General features: G+C 41.5%; 1 protein-coding gene across 1 annotated transcript in view; it reads right to left on the minus strand.

The window, feature by feature from the left end:
• GLDC (glycine decarboxylase) overlaps positions 1-21,248 on the minus strand; it is a 92,621-nt gene that overhangs the window by 14,834 nt on the left and 56,539 nt on the right. The window contains exons 16-21 of the mRNA XM_025432363.3: positions 14,136-14,211; positions 7,967-8,092; positions 6,353-6,502; positions 4,904-5,016; positions 3,253-3,394; positions 151-262 (exon numbers count right to left, since the gene is read on the minus strand). Of these exons, the coding sequence (XP_025288148.3) occupies positions 151-262; positions 3,253-3,394; positions 4,904-5,016; positions 6,353-6,502; positions 7,967-8,092; positions 14,136-14,211 (719 nt within the window). The remainder of the gene's footprint in view (positions 1-150; positions 263-3,252; positions 3,395-4,903; positions 5,017-6,352; positions 6,503-7,966; positions 8,093-14,135; positions 14,212-21,248) is intronic.

A 21,248-nucleotide genomic window follows, 5' to 3' on the forward strand; every position in this document is an offset into this window, starting at 1 on the left:
TATCTTTAAAAAAAAAAAAAAAAATCAATGCTTTTCTGTAGCATATGCTAAGAAACAGAAGTTTCCTACCCACTGCAGAAAACCACATCTACTAGGTCAAACTTGGCCCCAAAACACCCAAGGTGATGGTAAACTAAGGATGATACTTGCCTCTTGCACCGCGGAAAAGGACTCTGTAGTGTTTTTCTAATCGCTTGGCCATGTAGTTGGCATTTAATATAGCAATTTCTGTGGCCTGTTTAAGGCCCTTGCCTCCCATCATCTGCCACAGAGAGAAAAAGAGCCATCAACCATAGAACAGGTAAACCCAGTGGACAGACCCCAAGTAATCCCACCCATAAAGGGAATCAGCCCACCATCACTGTGGATTATAGATGGGTATAAAATCCCAACAAGGAGGTTTGCCAGTCTTCTCTAAGCCTGAAATAAATTTTGGTTTTCTCCTCTGAACTTAACTTTATATTTCTTATAAAAATAATGAAGTAGTAACAAAGTAACAACAAGGAACAAAGTAACAAAGCTTAAAATAGGGCAAAATTGGCTGCTGACTATTATCTAAAGAGGAAAAAGAATCTTAGATTCTGTTTCGGGGGAAGATTTTGTTTGTTTACGATGAATTTGAGATGTCTTGATAATTGCCAGGAATCTCCAGGGATCTTGATCAAAATCCCCACTAAATCAATTTTGTATAATTTGTCTTCTGGTTGTCCATAGTTAGGGTTATTTATATGTTTAACAACTGGCAGGTTTAATGTTGCGCTTTTCTGGTAGTTTCTAAATCCCTGTGTTTATATAGAGTAAACATTATCACCAACAAGGAGCTTAAAATCAGGATTGCACCTATTTTTACTGCCTACTACTTTCCTCCCAGAATACTTTATGTATGATGGAAGCTGGGTATGTATTAATAACTAGTATAAAACAAGTGAGAAAGCACCAAATAAAACAGGGACACCAAAGTACAAAGTAAGGAGAGGACATATCTTGCCAAGCTAGACAAAGAAGGGTTCCCAGAGTAAGAGTTAGAACTTGAGTGGAAATCTAAAAATGGGGGCACCTGGGTGGCTCAGTTGGTTGAGCGTCTGCCTTCGGCTCAGGTCATGATCCAAAGGTCCTGGGATGGAGCCCCACATCAGGCTCCCTGCTCAGCGGGGAGTCTGCTTCTCCCTCTCCCTCTGCCTCTGCCTGCTGTTCCCCCTGCTCATACTCGCTCTCTCTCAAAGAAATAAAATCTTTTAAAAAAAAAATCGAAAAATGGGTAGAATTTGAAAGGCAAAAGAAAAGGGAAGGTGCTCCAGGTGACATGAATGGCAAAAACCCAGCTGTACAAGAGCAGTCCAGGGATTACTGTACAGGCTGGTGGGCTGTGTGACCTTGTGCAAGCCTTGAACCTCTGCTATTAAGAACTTGGAATGGGTTCAGCCAGCCAGTGGCTCTTAACTCATGCATCAGAGTCACTTGGAAAGTTTGATGGCCCAAGCCCTACCCCTCATATGCTGAGTGATTCTCTCTGGGATAGGGCCTAGGCATGTGCACTTTGGGAAGAATCCCTTAAGGATTCTGTGTAGGCTACTAAGACTGAGCAGTAAAGGCAAAAAAGGAAACCAGAAGATAATTTGAGCTCTTAGGGGAAATCTTGCAGCCCTCTAGGGAGTGTCCAAGATGGACTGCAGCAGGGAAAAAAGGTAATTCTAGAGCCCAAGTGACCAGTAACAACAGCCTGAAATAAAGAGAGGGGTCAAGGTCAGAGGGGTAGTTTAAAACCTATTTCATTTCTTTTTTTAGATTTCATTTATTTATTAGAGAGAGAATGAACATGAGAAGTGGGGGAGGGTCAGAGGGAGAAGTAGACTCCCTGCTGAACAGGGAGCCAGATGCAGGGCTTGATCCTGGGACTCTACGATCATGACCTAAACTGAAGGCAAATACTTAACTGACTGAGCCACCCAGGCTCCCTAACTGAGGTTCCGTCTGGTATTCCTGGTATATGGCCAAACCAGCTTTGGGGCATTTATTTTCTGTATGTGGGAAATAATCTCTAACCCAAATACATCCATAACAAATAATCCAAGTTTATACAATCTAAGGACCGAAAGGAACCTGGGAATAAGATTCTAACTGCAAAGAAGCAGACCTTGATTATGATAGTTTTTGTTGTTACTATTTGTAAAACAACTCAAGTATTGTTTTAGGTTTTAGTCTCTGAGGTACAGAATTGTTGTTCCAGCCTCCCAGAAAGTTTTCATTAAGAATCATAAATGCCACACTGTTTAAAAATAACAGCCAGCCCCAGAGAACCATCCAGCATGATTTGCATAGCTGAGTTGTGGAGTCTTGTTTCAGCAGAAGCCACGTTCTTTTAAGGAGGGAAGCCAGTTTGGGAAAGCTGCCCTAATTAGCTGCTGAACAAGTGTTCCTATCCAATGCACGGTCTTGTCAGCCCAGGAGGTAGGCAGGCCAGTTTGAACAAGAGCTGTATTGAAGAAACTCTGGCCCTGGAGTTTTTTGGAGAAACACAAAGAAACGAAAGCCGTTCTCTAACAAAGTGTAATTACCCTGGAGAGTTACAGTTCCACAGGCTCTAAAGGGCAAAGAGCTTTGGGAAACTACCACATAAGCAAAATTTCTGCTACTTTTTAATCTTATCCTCCAGGTTCCTACAAAATATAAAACAAAGTGAGATTTATTTCCTAAAATTTATCCCAGAATCTCAACCAAGTGTAATAATTAGTATGTGTTTTTCACCTACAAGAAGCTATCCAAATCCTACAGGAAACTAAATGACATACCCAGAACATCCATATGACTCATGGAAAAATATATCTGGCATCTCAGTTTCTGTGATGTTAAACCCACTATGAGAACGCAAAGGAAATAGCATCATGAAGAAGAGATGAAATAAAGTTAACTGATCTCTTTAAGATTTCTTCCACCTAAGTCAACAATCTTCACTGAACCACATCTCAGATCATGGATTTCTTCTTTTTTTTTTATTTTATTTGTTTTTTATTTGAGAGAGTAAGGGGAAAGAGGCAGGGACAGCCAGAGAGAGAATGTGTAGCAGACTCTGAGTTGAGCAGAGAGGCTGATGTGGGGATCAATCTCAGACCCTGAGATCAAGAGTCAGATGCTTAACTGACTGAGCCACCAAGGCACCCCTGGATATCTTCATTTTTAAGGAGAAAGTATGCAGTCTTAGTTCCCACCCACATATCACATCCCTTGCCCACCTAATGTAGTCACAGGCCTCACCTTAATGTAGGCCCATGAAATGGGCAAGATGGAACTGGAGCCCCATGGGGCTGCACTGACAGTACCCACAGGCCGGTCATCCTCACTTGGCTTTACCGAAACGATGGGATGATTGGGCAGGAAAGGGGCAAGATGCTTCTTCCTGTTATTTTTAAACACAAATTCAGAAGATATAAAAAAGATCCAGACCAACCAAACAGGCAAGGGCTGAGTCCTCCCAGAAAGCTCTATTCCTAGTAGAAGAACTCAAAGGATTGACACTTGCTAAGAAATATATGTTCAGGAAGTATTCCTTCCCTCCTCCTCTTCACCAGCCAGTGTCCCAGTGGCTCACCCTAGAACTATGGCAGAGGATTTGGCAGAGATAGGGAGCAATGAAATACCTTGCACTGCATGGACTCACCAAGATATAGAGACCTCCCAGCCCCACACCCCCACATTCCTTCCCAAGACAACTAACGGATAGACAATGCTGGTAAGAAGGAGGCCCATGGGCCTATATATATCAAAGGCCAGCATGTGAACATCACTCACCCACCTCCCCCACAGCTGAGGTACTGAGGCGCCCCTACTTGCTATAAATAATCAAAAAGAAAAGTGAAAAAAAAAGCAAGAGGGCCAGCTTCCCAGGATCCTGAAGACTGGACCCCTTTGATTCATTTTTGGAAAACTGAAGAAACTTAAGAAATGGCTGTTCAGCATCGTTTTCAGAAGATGATTCAACTTCACAGTGTAAAAAGTTATCAGCAGCTACAAAATATTCCTTTAGTGTTATTCTGACCTCATCCAATTATTTCTAGTAATGAGGTTTGTTTCCTCCTTATCTCAGATGTAATAAAATTCCAGGCTGCAAAATGTTCAACATTTTGCATCCAATTTCTTCCTTCCTTCCTTCCTTCCTTCCATCCTTCCTTCCTTCCTTCCTTCCTTCCTTCCTTCCTTCCTTCCTAACAGTTAAAGTTCTATTCTCTTAGCAATTTCAAGTATACAATACAGTATTATCAACTAGAATCACCATGTTAGACATCTTATAGCTTAAAGTTTGTACCCTTTACCAACTTCACCCTACCCACGTCCCTGTTCCCCAGTCCTTGGCAAGCACTTTTCTCCTATGAATTCGTTTTGTTGGTCATAGATAATTCACTTTCAATGTAACCATCAGCTGATTTCTTTTTTAGAAAGAAAGAAAGAAAGAAAGAAAGAAAGAAAGAAAGAAAGAAAGAAAGAAAGAAAGAAAGGAGAGAGAAAAAAGAAAAAAGAGAAGAGAAGAAAAGAAAAAAAGAAAAGGGCTGCTTGGCAATCTAAGTTCAAGTCTAAGAGGTCCCTGTAGGTGCGAATAATCCAGTTCAGATCCATAATGCTCCAGAAAAAAAAACCCTATTCATTGCTCTGTTAACAAAACTGCACTAGTCATGCCCGACTAGGAGCTTAGTGTGGCCAGTCAAGCACTGTGGTTAGTAAAATCTACTTATGCTCTTCTTTGGACATTCCCTGAATCACCCTCACTGCTTCTCTCCCAGCCCCCACTGGCATACTAGATTGAAGGTGTCCATGACACTTGAAGATCTTGATGAGAGGAACAGCGATTTTGGGGTCATTCTTTCATCCTCAGTCTCTAAAACCTTCCTGAAACAAGCAGCCCAGAACTCACACGCCGATGGGCCCCATGCCAGGGCCGCCTCCTCCGTGGGGAATGCAGAAGGTCTTGTGAAGATTTAGGTGTGAGACATCAGACCCAAAATCTCCAGGACGACAGATTCCCACCTACCACAAAGGGAAAGAGCCAAAATCAAAAGTCAAGAGCTTGAAAGGGTGCTCTAGAAAGGCGGCCATGCTGTTTGCTGCCGTCTCTTCCCTCAGAGAAAAGGCATTCAGAGTTCTTCACAGAAATGTTCTCAATTCTGGCCAAGTTCTGCAGTCAAAACCTTGCGTCCCATAGGCAGCCTGGTTTATGGTTTCTATGGAAACAGCAACTGACCATTTAGCCTAATTTAGTTTTTAAAATACAGATTTGAATATATCGTCAATTCCTAATTTTCCACCACAAGAGGGAGGAGAGGAAGCACACTGAGCGAAAGAAAGGGAAGTACCTCCTTGCTGCAAAAACACATTACTTTTACCCCAGGAATGGTACCACCCGTTGCATGGTTAGCTTTGAGTATCATGAACTTTGGGTAGCTGAGAGGATGCTGAGCCAAGGAAAAGGAAGGAAGGCTGATAGTTTTCCTGAGGCCAACTTAATACCAGCCACAACATTCAACAGGCATTCCTGCCACTTTGGCATTAGGGCTAATTTTCAACATGGTCAAAGATGAAGAGTGCATTAATGCTATTGAAGCAATAAACAATCTCTGAACCACACTTAAAAAGGGAATCAGACAGAAATAAAGAAGAAAGAATTTGAAATGGTAAAGTAAAACCAACCAACCAAACAAACAAAAACAACCCACAATCATAACCACAACAATGACCAATAAGTCAGGAAAAGTCTGAAAAATGATGACCTCTTCTACTCCAATAGCCCCTACGGCATTCGCTCAGTGGTGTACATTACACAGAACCTTCTCCCTCTCTCCCCTCTCTCTTCTCTGTCTATCTCTTACACACACACACACACACATATACACATATATACACACACATAATCAGGATTCGCCCTTGAAGGACTGAACTATTCAGCCACTATACACTTAGCAAGTCGAAGCCAGATTAATGGCTTATCCATTGTCATGCCATGTTGTGGGGGACCAAAATCCAGTGACCAGAACTTGGGTCTGAGATCCCTTAGGAAGGGAGTCAGTTGGGTAACTTTCCTACTGATAGCACCTTGAGAAAGATCATAATCTCTGACAAACTGAGGACATTCAGTTCTCATTCCCTGCTTCCTGTCAATCTCTTTACTTACTCCCCCAACCGCTCCATCACTTCCGTCAAATCTAATCTCAGTGAAATTGCCGTACTTTGCTTGAAATTGGCAACAAAAAAAGTCAACCACCAGTTTGAATTCAGTATCATGTTTAAGACACTGTCTAGAAGTCAGAGGAAAAAATCTTTTTTTGATTTAACCATTGTTTCAGGAAGTCCCTCTTGCATTGCCCACCTGTGCATTCATATTTGCCCCATCTAGATAGACTTGTCCCCCATTTTGGTGGATCAGGTCACACACGTCACCAATGTTCTCTTCAAACACTCCATTGGTGGATGGATATGTAATCATGATTGCTGCCAGGTTCTCCTTGTGTTTATCCACCTGTAAGATAAGAAAAGAGCAGAGGGAGACAAAGGAGGAAATGTATCTTTATTGGCAAACCCCTTTGTTTTTCTTTAAAGGATTGGGAAAGATGAAGTCTTGGTCTTTTCATTTCTGGAATTATCTCAAGATATGATGACAATAAAGATTAACCGCCATTACTCCTTTCTTAAGTCATTCCAAGAAATAACAAAATCCCATTCAGGCTAAGTCTTCATGATCAAGATCTAAAAGACTATTAGGAAGATTTTGGAGTATCTTAGATGCAACTCCCCAAGGTTTTCCTTTGGTTTTAGTCAAATCAATAATTATTTTATTTATTTATTTTTTCACTAATTATTTTAGATCTTTTTGGTTCCAGATATGTCTGTTCTCACAGTTAATCTCTCTGCTCATCTTGCCATACCCACCCCTATTCCATTTCCCTCTCATTCTGTTGAAATTAGAATTCCCATAAAGGAGTGTTCTGCTCTGGTAAAAAGAAATCTTCCTTACGTTTCCTTTTCACAGAAAGCAAACATATAAGAGGCACGTTCCTGTTTTTCTGGCCAGTGAGTCAGAGCATACTCATGTGGAAGCGGAAAAAAAAAACATTTTTTAAAGGTCATATCCTATATTGGGGAAACTTAGCAATTACAACTACTGTCCCAGAATATCTATTAGTAAAACCTTCATGGGGCTCTGGAAGGGTGGGGATGGATGAGAGAGATGAGCAGTGCTGTGGGTTTTCACCTTCCTTTACATGAAGGTAGTTACATGAAGTCCTTGGACTCCATGCCTAGTAATCCCAACAAAAATCACATTGCTATTCAACCGATTTCCTTCCCTCTTAAGATGCAGCCTCCAGTCCACCAGTGGAAGGCAGATACGGTTGCTAGGCAACCTCCTGCTGGAGGTTGTGGGGTTGGGAATGGGGGTTGGTGTTGCAGGAAGGAGGGTGGCATGTGGTCCGAAATTTGGCAGGTGTGGCTGGGACGGTCACATCCATTTGCAAAATACATTTATGTTTTAATTCCCAATACAAAGAGCGATAATAACTGTGACTGCCAGTTTGATTATTAATGGGGGGAAGAAGGGAACAGAACGGCTGGGCAGGAAGGAGGAGGCAGGCAGGCGCTGCAACGGGTAGCCTTACTACCCATGAATAATTCATTTAGTTTCTTACATATGCATTAAGAGGATGGGATTGCAGTTTAAAAGACCTTCTGCCTGTTAGTGAAGGAAGTAGACTATGTTCAGTTTTATTATGGACCAAAAATGTGACTGTTGCTTTTTATTTTTCTAATAGAGATGGTTAGGTTTTCTGATTTATGCCATTTTCCCCAGACCCATTTAGAGGGGAAAGTGCAGTCTTTTCATTAGAATGCAAAGCAAGACAATATTGATCTAAGCTATCCAGTCCCTTCTCCCCACCATCTTTTCCCAACCCAGACCTCGCCCATCTGTTTAGTGGAAGATGGGTACCATGGCCTTGAGGTGAGCTGTGTCGATATTCCCGTATTTATCCACCTCCACAGGCTGAATCTTCATGCCTGCCATGTGGGCACTTGCAGGATTGGTCCCATGTGCTGATTTTGGAATGAGGCAAACCTTAGGAACGGAATGAAAGGAAGGAGAAAAAACTATCACCATGTTATCCATGGCAGAAAAGTCCTACAACATGCTTGGAGCACAGATTAAATAGGCACCGCGTGCTCTATTTAAACTGATTATTAAACCTTAAAATCTGTAACAATTTCATTATTTCTGTATTGTAAAACAACGTCCAAAAGAGGACTCTGCATTTGAAACCACAAATATTACTATTTAAAGACCTGTGTAGTATTAATTAGTACTCTCCTCCCTCATCTCAGCACACCAAAAGCCAGACCCAGGCTTATTCTCACCCTGCCTCAGCTATAATATGTAGAAAGCATCTTATAAGAACATGAGGTTAGGAGGCACTTAGGTGGCTTCGTGGCTGAGCATCTCTGCCTTTGGCTCAGGTCCTGATCCCGGGGTCCTGGGATCAAGTCCCGCATTAGGCTCCCCACAGGGAGCCTGCTTCTCCCTCAGCCTTTGTCTCTGCCTCTGTCTGTCTCTCATGAATAAATGAAAAGAAAATCTTAAAAAAAAAAAAGAACACAAAGTTAGAAATTAAACACTAGGACCCAAGTGCCCACATCACAGCTTCAGTGCTCTGGCTTGGCATTGCCAAGGTCCAGGAGAGATGATGATGGCAGACTTAAGTCCAAGGCCTTTCAGTGCTGATACATCAATTACGTTTACTGGATGCTTACTCTGTGCAATGAATTGTTAGTTGCCACAAGAATCATAAGGTGAACATGAAAACCAGTCAACCCCTGCCCTGTGTTCAACAGACAATGCTGGCAAATGTATAAACAGGTGCCACAGGAACTCAGAATAAGGGGGTGTCACTTCAGTAGAAGAGGTAAAGGGAAATGTTTCAAGAGCCAGAGCCTAAGCTAGCATTTAAAGATGAGCTGAATTTTTGCAGAAGGTGGATGGTGGGTACAATTTTAGAATTCCCAGATTTAAATCATTTATGTCCTCCTACAAATCACGTGAACACAAGCAAACACACATGCTCTGGTAGATCTGATGATGCTGCACTACAGGAAAATGCATCACAGAGCTTCTACCAACAGAAAGCAACAAGGAGAAAAGCAATGATCACCCTGAAAATAATCCTCCTTCTTCTGAATCCCAGGGCCAGTAGTGCTGCAACCCCTTGGAGAGAAATGGATGGGCATTATAGAAATGGGCTTGTGAAGGGAAACCTTCGCTAACAGCTATTTCCTCCAAAACAGCAAAGTTGTCTACTCAAGGAAACACGTGTGCACACAAAGGCAAGCTGTCACTCTTCTGTTGACGGAAAGCTTGTGCCTCTTTGGAACGGTGACTGATCTCACGCTGGTTATTCAGTGTTGTCCTCAAATCCTTTTTCTACTTTAAATGCTTCCCTGTTGGGCAGCCCCGGTGGCTGCAGCGGTTTAGCGCCGCCTGCAGCCTAGGGTGTGATCCTGGAGTCCCAGGATGGAGTCCCATATCAGGCTCTCTGCATGGTGCCTGCTTCTCCCTCTGTCTGTGTCTCTGTGCCTCTCTCTCTTTCTCTTTCTCTCTCTGTGTCTCTATAAATAAATAAATAATCTTTAAAAAATAAAAAAAAATAAATGCTTCCCTATTGTATTGAATTTCTTTAATTTCTCAGAACCAAAGTCACTTGTCCTTTCCCATAAAGTATTTTTATTCTCCCACACGACCTTTGGATAAAAGGATCCCTTCTGGGCAGAACACTGATCAAGAAGGAAAAGGCAAATATTAAAAATGAATATATTCAACTATATTCAAATTAAAAATTTTAATGAATATAAAATATTGATTCAAAGCCTAAGAATTTATACCAGGGAAGTTCTGCTGAAGTAAATTCAAGCCAAAATGTCAACCATCCTGGGGTACACTGAATAATGGGCCCCCCAAATGTCCACATCCTAATCCCCAGAGTCTATGGATGTTACGTTATAGCAAAAAGGATTATGTAACTGTGATTAAATTCAGGCTCTTGAAATGAGAAATTAAGGATCTTGAAATCTGGATTATCAGTTAGGTTCTAAATATATCCCCCAGTATTCTTAGCAGAGGGAGGCAGAAGGAGGTTTGACTACAAAGTAAGTAGAAAATTTCATGAATGAAGAAGAGGATAGAATCATAGCAGGAAGGGACCCAAAGCCAACGAATACAGGAAGCCTCCAGAGAGGCAAAGAATCAGATTCTCTCCTGGATCCTCCAGAAGGAGCCAGCCTTGCCAACACCTTGATTTTAGCCAAGGGAAACTAATTTCAGACTCCTGGACTCTGAAACGGAGAAAATAATTTTTGTTTTTTCAAGCCACGAAGTTTGTGAGAATTTGTTACAGCAACCACAGGAAACTAATACATATCCTAATATAAGGCAGCAGAAAGAAAAAATATAAGGTTTTGACCATGACTCATTTATATGTTGCTATTATACACTTCTGGTTTTCTATGTGGAAGTAAGAAACTTTAATAATTTGGGGGGAAATTTTTTAATGTTAATCTTTCCTCACTTTAAAATTGTGGGGTCACAAAGATCAGGGAAATAATAGGACTCAGATTTGATTCTTTACTTTATACAAAACAATCCTCTTTCATGCATTAATGCCCATTTAGGTAGATGCTCTATTTTTCCAACTCCCCAATGTACCCAGCATAGACTCAACCCACAGCTCATCCTCCAACACTTGCTGGATGAGTAAAGTATTAAGGAGTGCTCCTTTACAAGGGAAATAAATTTTTTACTACTAATAAAATCTAACAACCAAAGGCTACTACTTTGTCTCAGGCAGTTGGGAAGAGAAAAATATTCCCATACACATTTAGCAAGCAGGAGTGGGTTTTGGTGTTTTCTAGAGGTTATTTTCATCTCTGATCAGCAATCTGAGTTACTATTTGACTAGCAAATTGAATTATTAATTATGTAGGGTTGAAGACAGTGCCTGGTAAGTATTTGTTAAATTTGTAAAAAAAATAAAATAAAATAAACAAATAAAAATAAATAAATAAATAGATTTGTATTCTCCCAAATTAATGCAGTAAATCAATCAATGGCTATTTCATTTTAGGAACGTCTGAAATTTAACCTAAGACAAATGTGAAAATAACTGACCAAAGCAGCTTGAAATAAGGAGAAGCATAAGGAATCTGGGAGGTTCTATTGTACATGATTTCCCTACACTCCTTTTCAAAAAAGGGTATATTTTACTGGATCCCATTAGAGTCTATTGTGCAGGAGCAGCTGCCTTCGACTTCTCTGATGTGGAAAAATCCTCCCTGATTATTTGAGCAATAACTCATTTTCTTCTCCAACTGAAAACGTTGGCTTTAATTAAAATCTTTAATCTAGAAAGGATCCCAACATTTCAAAACTTCAGAGTTCTGTATTTCTACAAGCTCACAGCCTGGGTGGCCTTCTCTGCCTCTCACTCTCTCAGCCCTCCCCCAACTGCTGTGTCCTAGCTTCCCTTTGTCCTTCAGAATAGAACAAGGACACTGTGGTGATGGCAGTGTGGACAATGGTCAGTGAAGAAACATCACACACTGGGGGACAGACAGAGAGAAGAGAGGGCTAGAAAACCTAGAAAAGGAAATGGATCAAGAAAAGATCCATGAGTCAGAAGAACTCTGCCCAGGTCCAGTCAAAAGTTCTTTCAAAATCTTTTCTCCTTGACCTTTCTGCTTTGGTCCCCAACTCCTGGACCTTCATAGATACTTCCTGGTGTCCTGCTGGAGAACTAAGAAACAATGAGGGGTGGGAAGCATCAGAGTGGACAGGACCTGGATGTTAACTGGCCCTTTGTTATTAGCTCATTGCTGGCCTTCCAGAAGTACCACAGTGTAGATCTCAGAGGCCACCTCTCTCTAAAACCTCTGGGCAGGTAGGGCATGAGGCAAAGGAGGCAATGTGGAGATGTTCACACAGGATGAACGGATCCCTTCCCAGGATCCCCAGATAACTTGTGGGTACGAGTAGAACAAGGAAGAATTCCAGGAGCTACCTCAGTACAAGGAAGCCAAAGAAGAAAAACGTAAAGGGGACTTTTAATGTCAGTCACCTGGCATCCTTTCCCTGGACAAGAGGACTTTCAATGTTTCCCTTCTGATACTATGACAGTGCTGAGCCTGAAGTCCAGAGAATAATTCTAGTTCTAAACTAACCTTTCCTTAGAAAATTAAGGAATTCAAAACCACTAAAAAACCAAGTTGGTGTGTCCGGGACTACGTGTGTCTGATTTATGACCTGATTTAACTCTGGAAGGGCACACATAGTACATTGTATGTGACCAGTACTGAATAATTATTCAACTAGTGAGTGATCTCTTTTTCAAAATTCTTTAAAAATCAATTCTACTCCTTAACTAGCATAAAGGTCTGGGAAAAATACATGTGTGGAATCAGGATAGACACAGGAGAAGGGGAAGAAAATGTTTTCTTTTTTCCTCCTTTTTTGAAAGCGAAGTGAAACAGCTTTTAGATTCTTCGGTGCAAAATACAGGCAACTAGCCATAAATAATCTTCTAGTTGTTTTTTTTTTATTTTTAAAGATTTTATTTATTTATTCATGAGAGAAACAGAGAGAGGGGCAAAGACATAGGCAGAGGGATAAACAGTCTCCTCAAAGAGAGCCTGTGATGGGACTCGATCCTGGGACTCCGGGATCACACCCTGGGCCAAAGGCAGGCGCTAAACTGCTGAGCCACCCAGGGATCCCACTTCTAGTTTTAATGAAAACCAGAAATGTATTGAGATTGGGCCACCACCTACTGTATCTCACTTACTGGGGCAGCCAGAATGAGCCTGGCACATTTTTCTCTAACTCTCGTGGGATGACCTGTCACTTTTGTCTTGCTCCCAACCCCTACCCACTGCTCCCTCTAAGAACTCCAGTCCACAGCTCAGTGGAAGTTCTAGTTTAGTGTTAATCATCACCAAAATGAACACTTCAGAACCATACTGTCTTTTACCACACTTTGAAGCCTATATCAGATAACTGCTAGAAACGCTGAGTCTAGGGATTAGTGGAACCCAGGTAAGCCTATTAGCACCTGATGGTCCCTATACGGACACAGATGAGCAGTTTGGACCCTGGAGATAGACTCTCATATCTAAAGCAAAAACTGAAGCAGAACCATGAACTCTGCTCCACTTCCTCTTTTGCTGCTTAGAGATGACAGTCCTCAAAAGGGAATTTAATTATTCAGTAAATATTTTATTAAAATGTATGGGGCACCTGGATGGCTCAGTCAGTTAAGTATCCAATTCTTATTTCAGCTCAGATCATGATCTTGGGGTGGTTGGATCCAGCCCCACATTGGGCTCCATGCTGGCCCTGGAGCCTTGCTTGGGATTGTTTCTCACTCTCTCCCTCTTCCTCTACTTTTTAAAAGTAATATAGATACCCAACATGGGGCTCGAACTCCTGATACTGAGATTAAGAGTCACATGCTCTACCACCTGAGCCAGCCAGGTACCCCTTGATAAATATTTTTTGAGTATACAGAAATGAGAACTGTGCCTAGTCACAGTAAGAGTTACAGGACAATTAAAAGTTGGTCTCTGTTCTTTGCCCAGGCCTAAGGCCAGGGCTGAGCCAGGGAAAGGAGACCTGAAATGGTAATATTTCTGTCTTTTCCTTCCTTTGCTCCCAGGAGAGTTAGAGAAAAATCTGCCAGGCTCATTCATGCTGCCCAAGTAAATGAGGTACAGTAGGTGGTGGCCCAATCTCAGTCCATTTCTGGTTTTATTACAGCCAGGAGATTAATCGTGGCTAGTTGCCTGTATTTTACTATGAAGAATCTAAAAACTGGCCAACTTTTAAAGACTCAGTTTGAACAAAAACCTTTAATCTCCAAATGGTCTCCCTTAAGATGGTCCAGTGAAATATCTTGGGGGCAAGGACTGTAATGGCCAGTTCAAAGAAATCTGTTTCTTGATTATCTGTTCCCTAACTGCCTTTAAGAAGGCTTAGAGGGAGTGTACCACAAAACAAAGGGATGCTGAGAGTTAGACCCACTGCCACCTGGTGGTGAGCAACCACACCATGTGTCCATACTCACTGTCCTGTGTCCCTCTCCTTTCCCATCAAGGTAAGCTCGGATAGTGGCCAGCCCAGCATATTCCCCTTGGGCTCCGCTGCAAAGATAAGAAGGAGAAGCATCAGGGCTTTGAGCGTCTTTGCTTTCATTTACTCATTCAGTATTCATTGGGCACACGTTCAACATGTGACAGACACAAAAACACTACCCAACACCATGGAAAGCTCACCTAGGATCTGCACAAGCCTAAAAGGACTCAAACAACCACAGAATGGCACTTTGTGTACTAAAGTTCACTCACTGCTACTCAGAGATGAGCCTTTCAAGCCTCGCTTAGGACTATGCACCTAAGAATTCATTTCTATTGTAGAAAATTGCAAAAGTATACAGAAATAGAAGAAGATAAGGTACTGCCATGTACCTATCACTCAGCTTGAACAATTCTCAGGTCTTTTCCTAACCGTTTCCCTCACTACCCCACAATTGGAACTAGATTATTATTTAAGTAGGCTCCATGCCCAACATTGGGCTTGAACTTACAACCCTGAGATCAAGAGTTGCATGTTCTACAGACTAAGCCAGCCAGGTACCCCAAACGATGTTATTTAGAGGTAAAATTCAAATTCCATATCATTTTATCAATTCAAACTTCAGTGTGTATCTTTTAAATATAAAAATTATTTTTAAAAATATAACTACAAGGGCTCCTGGGTGGGACAGTTGATTGAGTGTCCAACTCTTGGTTTGGGCTTAGGTCTGATCTCAGGGTCGTAAGATCAAGCCCCACATTGGGATCCATGTTCAGTGGGGAGTCTGCTTTAGACTCTTGCACCCTCCCTCTCTCTGTGTTCTCTCTCAAAAAATAAATCTTAAGAAAAAAGAGTAAGTCCAAAAGGAAGAGTCTACAACACTCAAAAGTTAGAGATTACAACAGGGAATGAAGATGAGGTGCTTAAGATCCCCAGAGAAGAGTCTGCTTGGGTTTCTCTCTCCCTCTACCCCTCCCCTCCACATGTAAGTGCACGCTCTTTCTGTCTAAAATAAATAAAATCTTTAAAAAATATATAACTCCAATCATTACACCAAAAACCACAATTTCTCAATACCACCATGTTTTTAGTCAGTGATCAGATTACTCCAAAGGAACTATGCACTTTGAATGTGGCAACATTCCCATTAGTCTCCTGGGTGAGACTTCTCAGGCACAACATGAAGGTGGCTGCTAGAGGCTGGCCATACCCAACTAAGCAGTCCTTGAAGGCACCACTTCTAGAGCACAGTTAATGACAAACAGTCCAGTGAGTGATGCTGAGTCAGTCAATCATAAACTGTTACTTAATGTTCTCAGTAATCTCTGCAGGAAGGAAACGGAAGTGAGTAACAGTTTTTTAAGTCCTATTCAAAACGCATATTTCCACTATTTCGCAAAATTATACCATTCTTTAACTCTGTAGAAGGCCTAATGATTTTGGCATTTCATCCTTTCTAATCACCCTGCAATATTGAGATCATACTCTATAAGCACAAGGCTTATGAATAAACTAGATAAACTTTCATTTCTAAACCAAAAACTACAATTTTGAGCACTGGAATTTGAGGGAATGCTAGGACAAAACCAGCTGGATCTGAAATGTTTGCAAATTATTATGGGGACACGGATGATCTGGTATCAGGAGACAGCAGAATTGAGGGCTTAGGAGAGGGCAGAGAACAGGAAAACATCTGGAGGTGAAGAGCTTAGAGTGTGGTTGGAGAAAGAGAAGGAAAGTGGTGATCTGCAGAGCAATAAAATAGGGTCGATGAGCTAAGTAATAGTAACAAGTATAAACTGCTCTGTTAATTAAGCACTTCCTATTTACCAGGCACTCTGCACAGAGGAAACACAGGGAAACTGTAGGCCTTGTTGTGGTGGCTGCCACCAAGCATATTCATCATCTTATTTAATCCTCCCAATATTCCCATGACGCAGATACCATTGCCCCCATTTTGCACATGAAAAAACTAAGTCTGAGGATGACAGGCCGCCATGGTCACTAATGGCAAGTTCAGACGTCAGCACAAGTTGACCTTTCAAGGAGGCTCATACTTCCCATGCTTCCCCAAGGATTCCAAGCCGTGGTTTTCCTTCACAGAACCCTTGTCTGACTGACAGAATGAAGAGGTTTAGCTACACATAAAAGTAGACCTGTCCTGTAAGACCCGGGGCACCCAGTTCCTCCTTGCTTACACCAAGCGAGCTCTGCCTCTGCTCTCTTCCAGGAGAGAGGCAGACACCAGTCTTCCATTTTCCTGGCTTTAGATAAACAGTGGCAGGGAGGATCCCTGGGTGGTTCAGTGGTTTAATCCCTGCCTTTGGCAAGAAAAAAAAAATTCCTAACAAAGAAGTTTCAGTGAATAGCTGAGCATTAAAAATGTAAGCAATTGGGCAGTCGGGTGGCTCAGTGGTTTAGAGCTGCCTTCAGCCTGGGGAGTGATCCTGAAGTCCAAGGATCAAGTTCCACATCAGGCTCCCTACATGGAGCCTGCTTCTCCCTCTGCCTGTGTTTCTGCCTCTCTCTCTCTCTCTTATGAGTAAATAAATAAAAATCTTAGAAAAAGAAGAACAGTGGTAGGTCACATGTTTTTATTCTGGGAGCAGAAAAATGAACACGCTTCAGCAAACCACCCACACTATAGTTACTTAGCCTCTCTGTACCTCTGTGCTCTCATCTCTAAAATAGGGATAATAAATTGTACCCATATGCCGTCGTGGTATTCTGCTCACTATTCTGTTAATACAATCTTATACGTGTATGTACCTTGAAAATGACTGTAGAGCTCACATTTACTTTGTGTGCCTGTCTTATCTCAGAGCGTAAGCTTGAGATCTAGGTCTCAGAATATATAGAACAGTACTCGGCATGGAGTAGCTCTGCAATAAATACAAAGCAAATTTGCTCAAAATTGAGTTCCCATCTTCAGCCCAGGAAGGCAACACTGAAATCCATTCCCCCATAAGAAGGGTCCTCAAAAAATGGCCCTGTATTTTTCTCACAACTTTTGCTCATCTTGTTTCATTGAAAAGCCAGTCAAAGTGTTCAGACCAGGAATGAAAGAGACTGGAACTATGAGCCAGTAATCTAAGAGAAAGGCAACATGCTAAAGACTTGATCACAAATGCTGGATGTGGCAACTCCTAAGTACAAAAAAAGGTATGTTCTAAAGACCACGGAAGTCTTATTACTGGGGTTCTATTAAAATAAGGGGAATTCGGCTCCGATCATGATCCCAGGGTCCTGGGGTCCTGTGATTGAGCCCCGCATGGGGATCTCTGCTTAGTGGGGAGGCTGCTTCTCCCTCTGCCTGCTACGCTGTCTTTCTCTCTCTTGTCAAATGAATAAATTTTTTAAAGGGTCATTATAAGTGCCACCTGTTGTTGGAAAAATATGAAAAGTAGCTGCTTGACTCCATAACCCAGAGTGAGAGTCTACATGTGGAAAATTCCCACATGTGGAACAGCCCCAAGGATAGTGGTTTTCTGACATCTATTTAAATTGAAGTTGTTGGTGGGCTGGATCTGCAGACCTGGCCACAGAAAGAAGGATACCAGTGGGTGGGGAGCCTTAGACCCACAGAAGCGCCAAGTGAGTATAAGTTTGAAGTGTCTTAGAAAAAGAAGGTCCTCCAGTCATGGCGTTTATTCAGGCTGATGAAAGAACTGCTATATATTATACTGCTTAACACATAACAAGTGAAATCTAGCAGACTACTTCCTCCAAAACCCAGACTCATTCTATAGACTAGAAGAAGCTAGAACAAGTGCAATGTCCCAAAAGGCAAAAATAAGATACAGTTGATGCGATTCAACAGTTTTGGAATGATTTTACCGAGATTCTATTATCAGTGTAGCATCCTAAGTGCAATTTCAGGCAGGTACTCACTGTGAATTTATCAAAAAGGGGAATGGGGAAAGAGGGAATTTTAAGATGACATGACAGAGTCAGGGTGATAGTTCAGCTCTTTGCAAGACTAAACAAGAGTTTAAGGACACAATAAACGTCAAACATTATCATTTTACCTTTACTAAGAACCCTGGTCAAAAAGGTTAGAATTTATAAGTACTACAACTTAGTTCTATCTAGAAGGGTTACATTTTTAGATCTTTGGAAAAAAATTTTTTTTTTACTTTAAGATTTTATTTATTTACTCATGAGACACACACACACAGAGAGAGAGAGAGAGAGAGAGAGAGAGAGAGAGGCATAGACACAGGCAGACGGAGAAGCAGGCTCCCTACAGGGAGCCCGATGTGGGACTCGATCCCAGGTCTTCAGGATCACACCCTGAGCCAAAGGCACTGAGCAACTCAGTCGTCCCGACACTATTTTAAAAATACCACCATCAAGTGCTCAGGAAGTGACCAAAGTAATCCAAGTGAAACATTAGCTAAGAAATTGACATGGTAAAACTGATCCTTAAAAAAAAAAAAAAAAAACTGATCCTAGTAAGATGCAAAACAGCTACTGGGTCAAAATGACCCACTTTAGTCCATGGCAACATCATAAGACACTCCCAGAAAAAGTAACTTAGAAAACAAAAAATGGTACTGATTCCTATCTTATGAATGGAATAAACAGGGTGAATGACAGTTTTCCAATACACATACCTAGGAAGCAGTGGGATTTTCATCAATATAATTCTGTTGCTTACCTTGAGTACCCAAACACTACTTGGATCTCCATTCCAATGAGCTTATAATAAAAACCTTTCAACATATCATTCTGGAATGTTCTTACTATTCTGCATCTAATTTGACATAAACTGAATTCTATATTTAACCTTTTAATTCTGGTTAAAAAATATCTGAATAGATCCAGCTGTTCTAACCATTCTGATAGCTGAATAGTATCTTAAAGTAGCCGTTCTCAAATTCCAAGTTCCCAAACAAAGCATTGGCGTCACCTGGGAACCTGATAGAAATGCAAGTTCTCAAGTACTGAATCAGAAAATCCTGCATGTGTCATCAAGTGTTAAGAATGGCTGCTCCAAGTCTTACAAACTGCAAAAATCAAAATACACTTTAGAGAGTTAAGGAAATTGGGGAAGGTGAGGTCCTCCACCTCACTGCATTCTATGTCGCCAAAGATGGTTCTCTTCATCCTTCAACCTTCTTTTTCTTCTTCCTGGTGTTCTGAATGCTTCTTTAGGAAATCAGTTTTTAAACAGAGAGGGTCTCTGCTATTTGGCCTCCCAGAGTTCTCTGAGGGGAGGGTTGTGAAGCTGCACCAAGTTCAGTAGGAAAGCATTATCAGAGATTATTAATAATATGAGTCGTTATAGAGCTAAACAGTAACATCAATCATGAGCTCAAGAAAGGGGGTGTGGGACGTGGCAACTATCAGGCGTTTGATTCTCCTTATGGTGAACTGTAAACTGCCTGATGGGCAAATGATGGTAGTGACTTAGTCTTCAAAGGGCACTTTCAAAGCTCAGTCCACTAGGAGATATTAGTCCTCTAACTAAACCTTCCTCTTTTGGTGTTTCTTCCGGGCAACATACTCTCCAACCCAATGATGCACATCAGAGTCACCTAAGGAGGTTATTAAAAACCCTGATTCCTGAACTTCCCCCACATGAAAGGAAATTCTGATGCAACTAGTTTGTGGGGTAAGAAGAGTATCAATATTCTTCAAAGGCTCCCAATCCTCCCCCCCCCCCCCAACTAATTCCAATAAGCAGCCAGGACTCTGAATACCGGCAACCCGAGTGGTTTTCACCATATGGTAGCAAAACCAGCATATTAACATCATCCAGAAATTTGTTAGAAATGCAAGTTCTCAGGCCCCAACCCAGACTTACTGAATCAGAAACTGGCAGTGAAGCTTAGCAATTTAACCAGCCACCCAGGTGATTCTCATGCACGATGAAGTTTGAGATCCATAGATTGCACCATGTTTGTTTAAGAACCTTCCAAGAGGAGATTCTGGGAAAGCAACTGACAGCTCAATCTACTTTCAAGATGATAGTTTGCTGTTTTTAAAGACAAAAACAACTTCCTTACTCTTACATGCCAAGGAGCCAATAATAATTCTGGCTTGTCTTTCACTTTGGATATCCGTGGAAGGTGTTAATTACTGTTTCTGTCTGCCTTAAACATTACATCATAATTCTAAACGAGCAATTCCTGGAGTGTATTTGTGAGCTGCTGAATGATTTTAAGAGTGTCATAGTGTTATGGAGAAATAAGTCAAAACAAGTCATGCTGGGCATAGTTATTTTCTTCACTAAACTGGAAATGCTCCCCAGGTTTGTAGATGGAGGAAATAAATAGGAGAAATGGGGACAAGTTGCTTAATATTGTTGTTTCAAGTCTTTTAAGCACCTTTAGAATCTAACACTCCTAGGAAATAGACCATGTAAAAGTTTAGCCGCATGAGTGAAAAATTTCATGCCACAATTTATCATACTAAATCCCTTATCAACTGTAATTATTGGTCATTCCTCAACTTAACCTCAATCAGATCAATAACATTGCATTTGCTTTCTTGCTGTATGGGAGAGAAACCCATATCAAGACTAAGGAAGAAGCCGTGTAGAGGTCTCAATATCCTGGGTGCTAATCTTTCCTCTGAGCTGCTGAATTCCCTTTCAGGAAAAAAAAAAAAAACAAATCCACTGAAGAGAAAGGTCCTATGGCAGTCTATATCTAGGCAGGAACTATTAGAGAAAGAACAAGAGCCTTCCATGAGCATAATGTAGAACTGTACTGGATTAGAAGACAGTATGAAGGGCCCATAAATCCAAACAGGATGGAGCAGTCAGGGCCATGTGCAGAAACACTCAAGTTAATGCCTGACAACTGTAGCTCTCCTACATAGTCATCTCAGAACCAGAGAGCTGTGTTCCGAGTCTACATGGTGTTAAATATTATTCTATTCTGCAGAGCTGGGTTTGTTGCCCTTTGTTGCAAGACTTTCTCAATCGAGTTCTATGTTGCTGCTAAGACTGAGGCAGTAGTGGTTTGCCTCCAGCCCCAGGGCAAGTGTCAAAGCCAGCCTCATCATGCCATTGGCTGATGGAGAAATCCTCCGAGATCAGGAGACACGGGGGAGAAATGAACCTGCAAGCATCTTACACTGTGTTTACTTGTGTCAT

This window comes from Canis lupus, chromosome 11 (assembly GCF_003254725.2).
Source record: "Canis lupus dingo isolate Sandy chromosome 11, ASM325472v2, whole genome shotgun sequence".
NCBI classification, from domain to species: domain Eukaryota; kingdom Metazoa; phylum Chordata; class Mammalia; order Carnivora; family Canidae; genus Canis; species Canis lupus.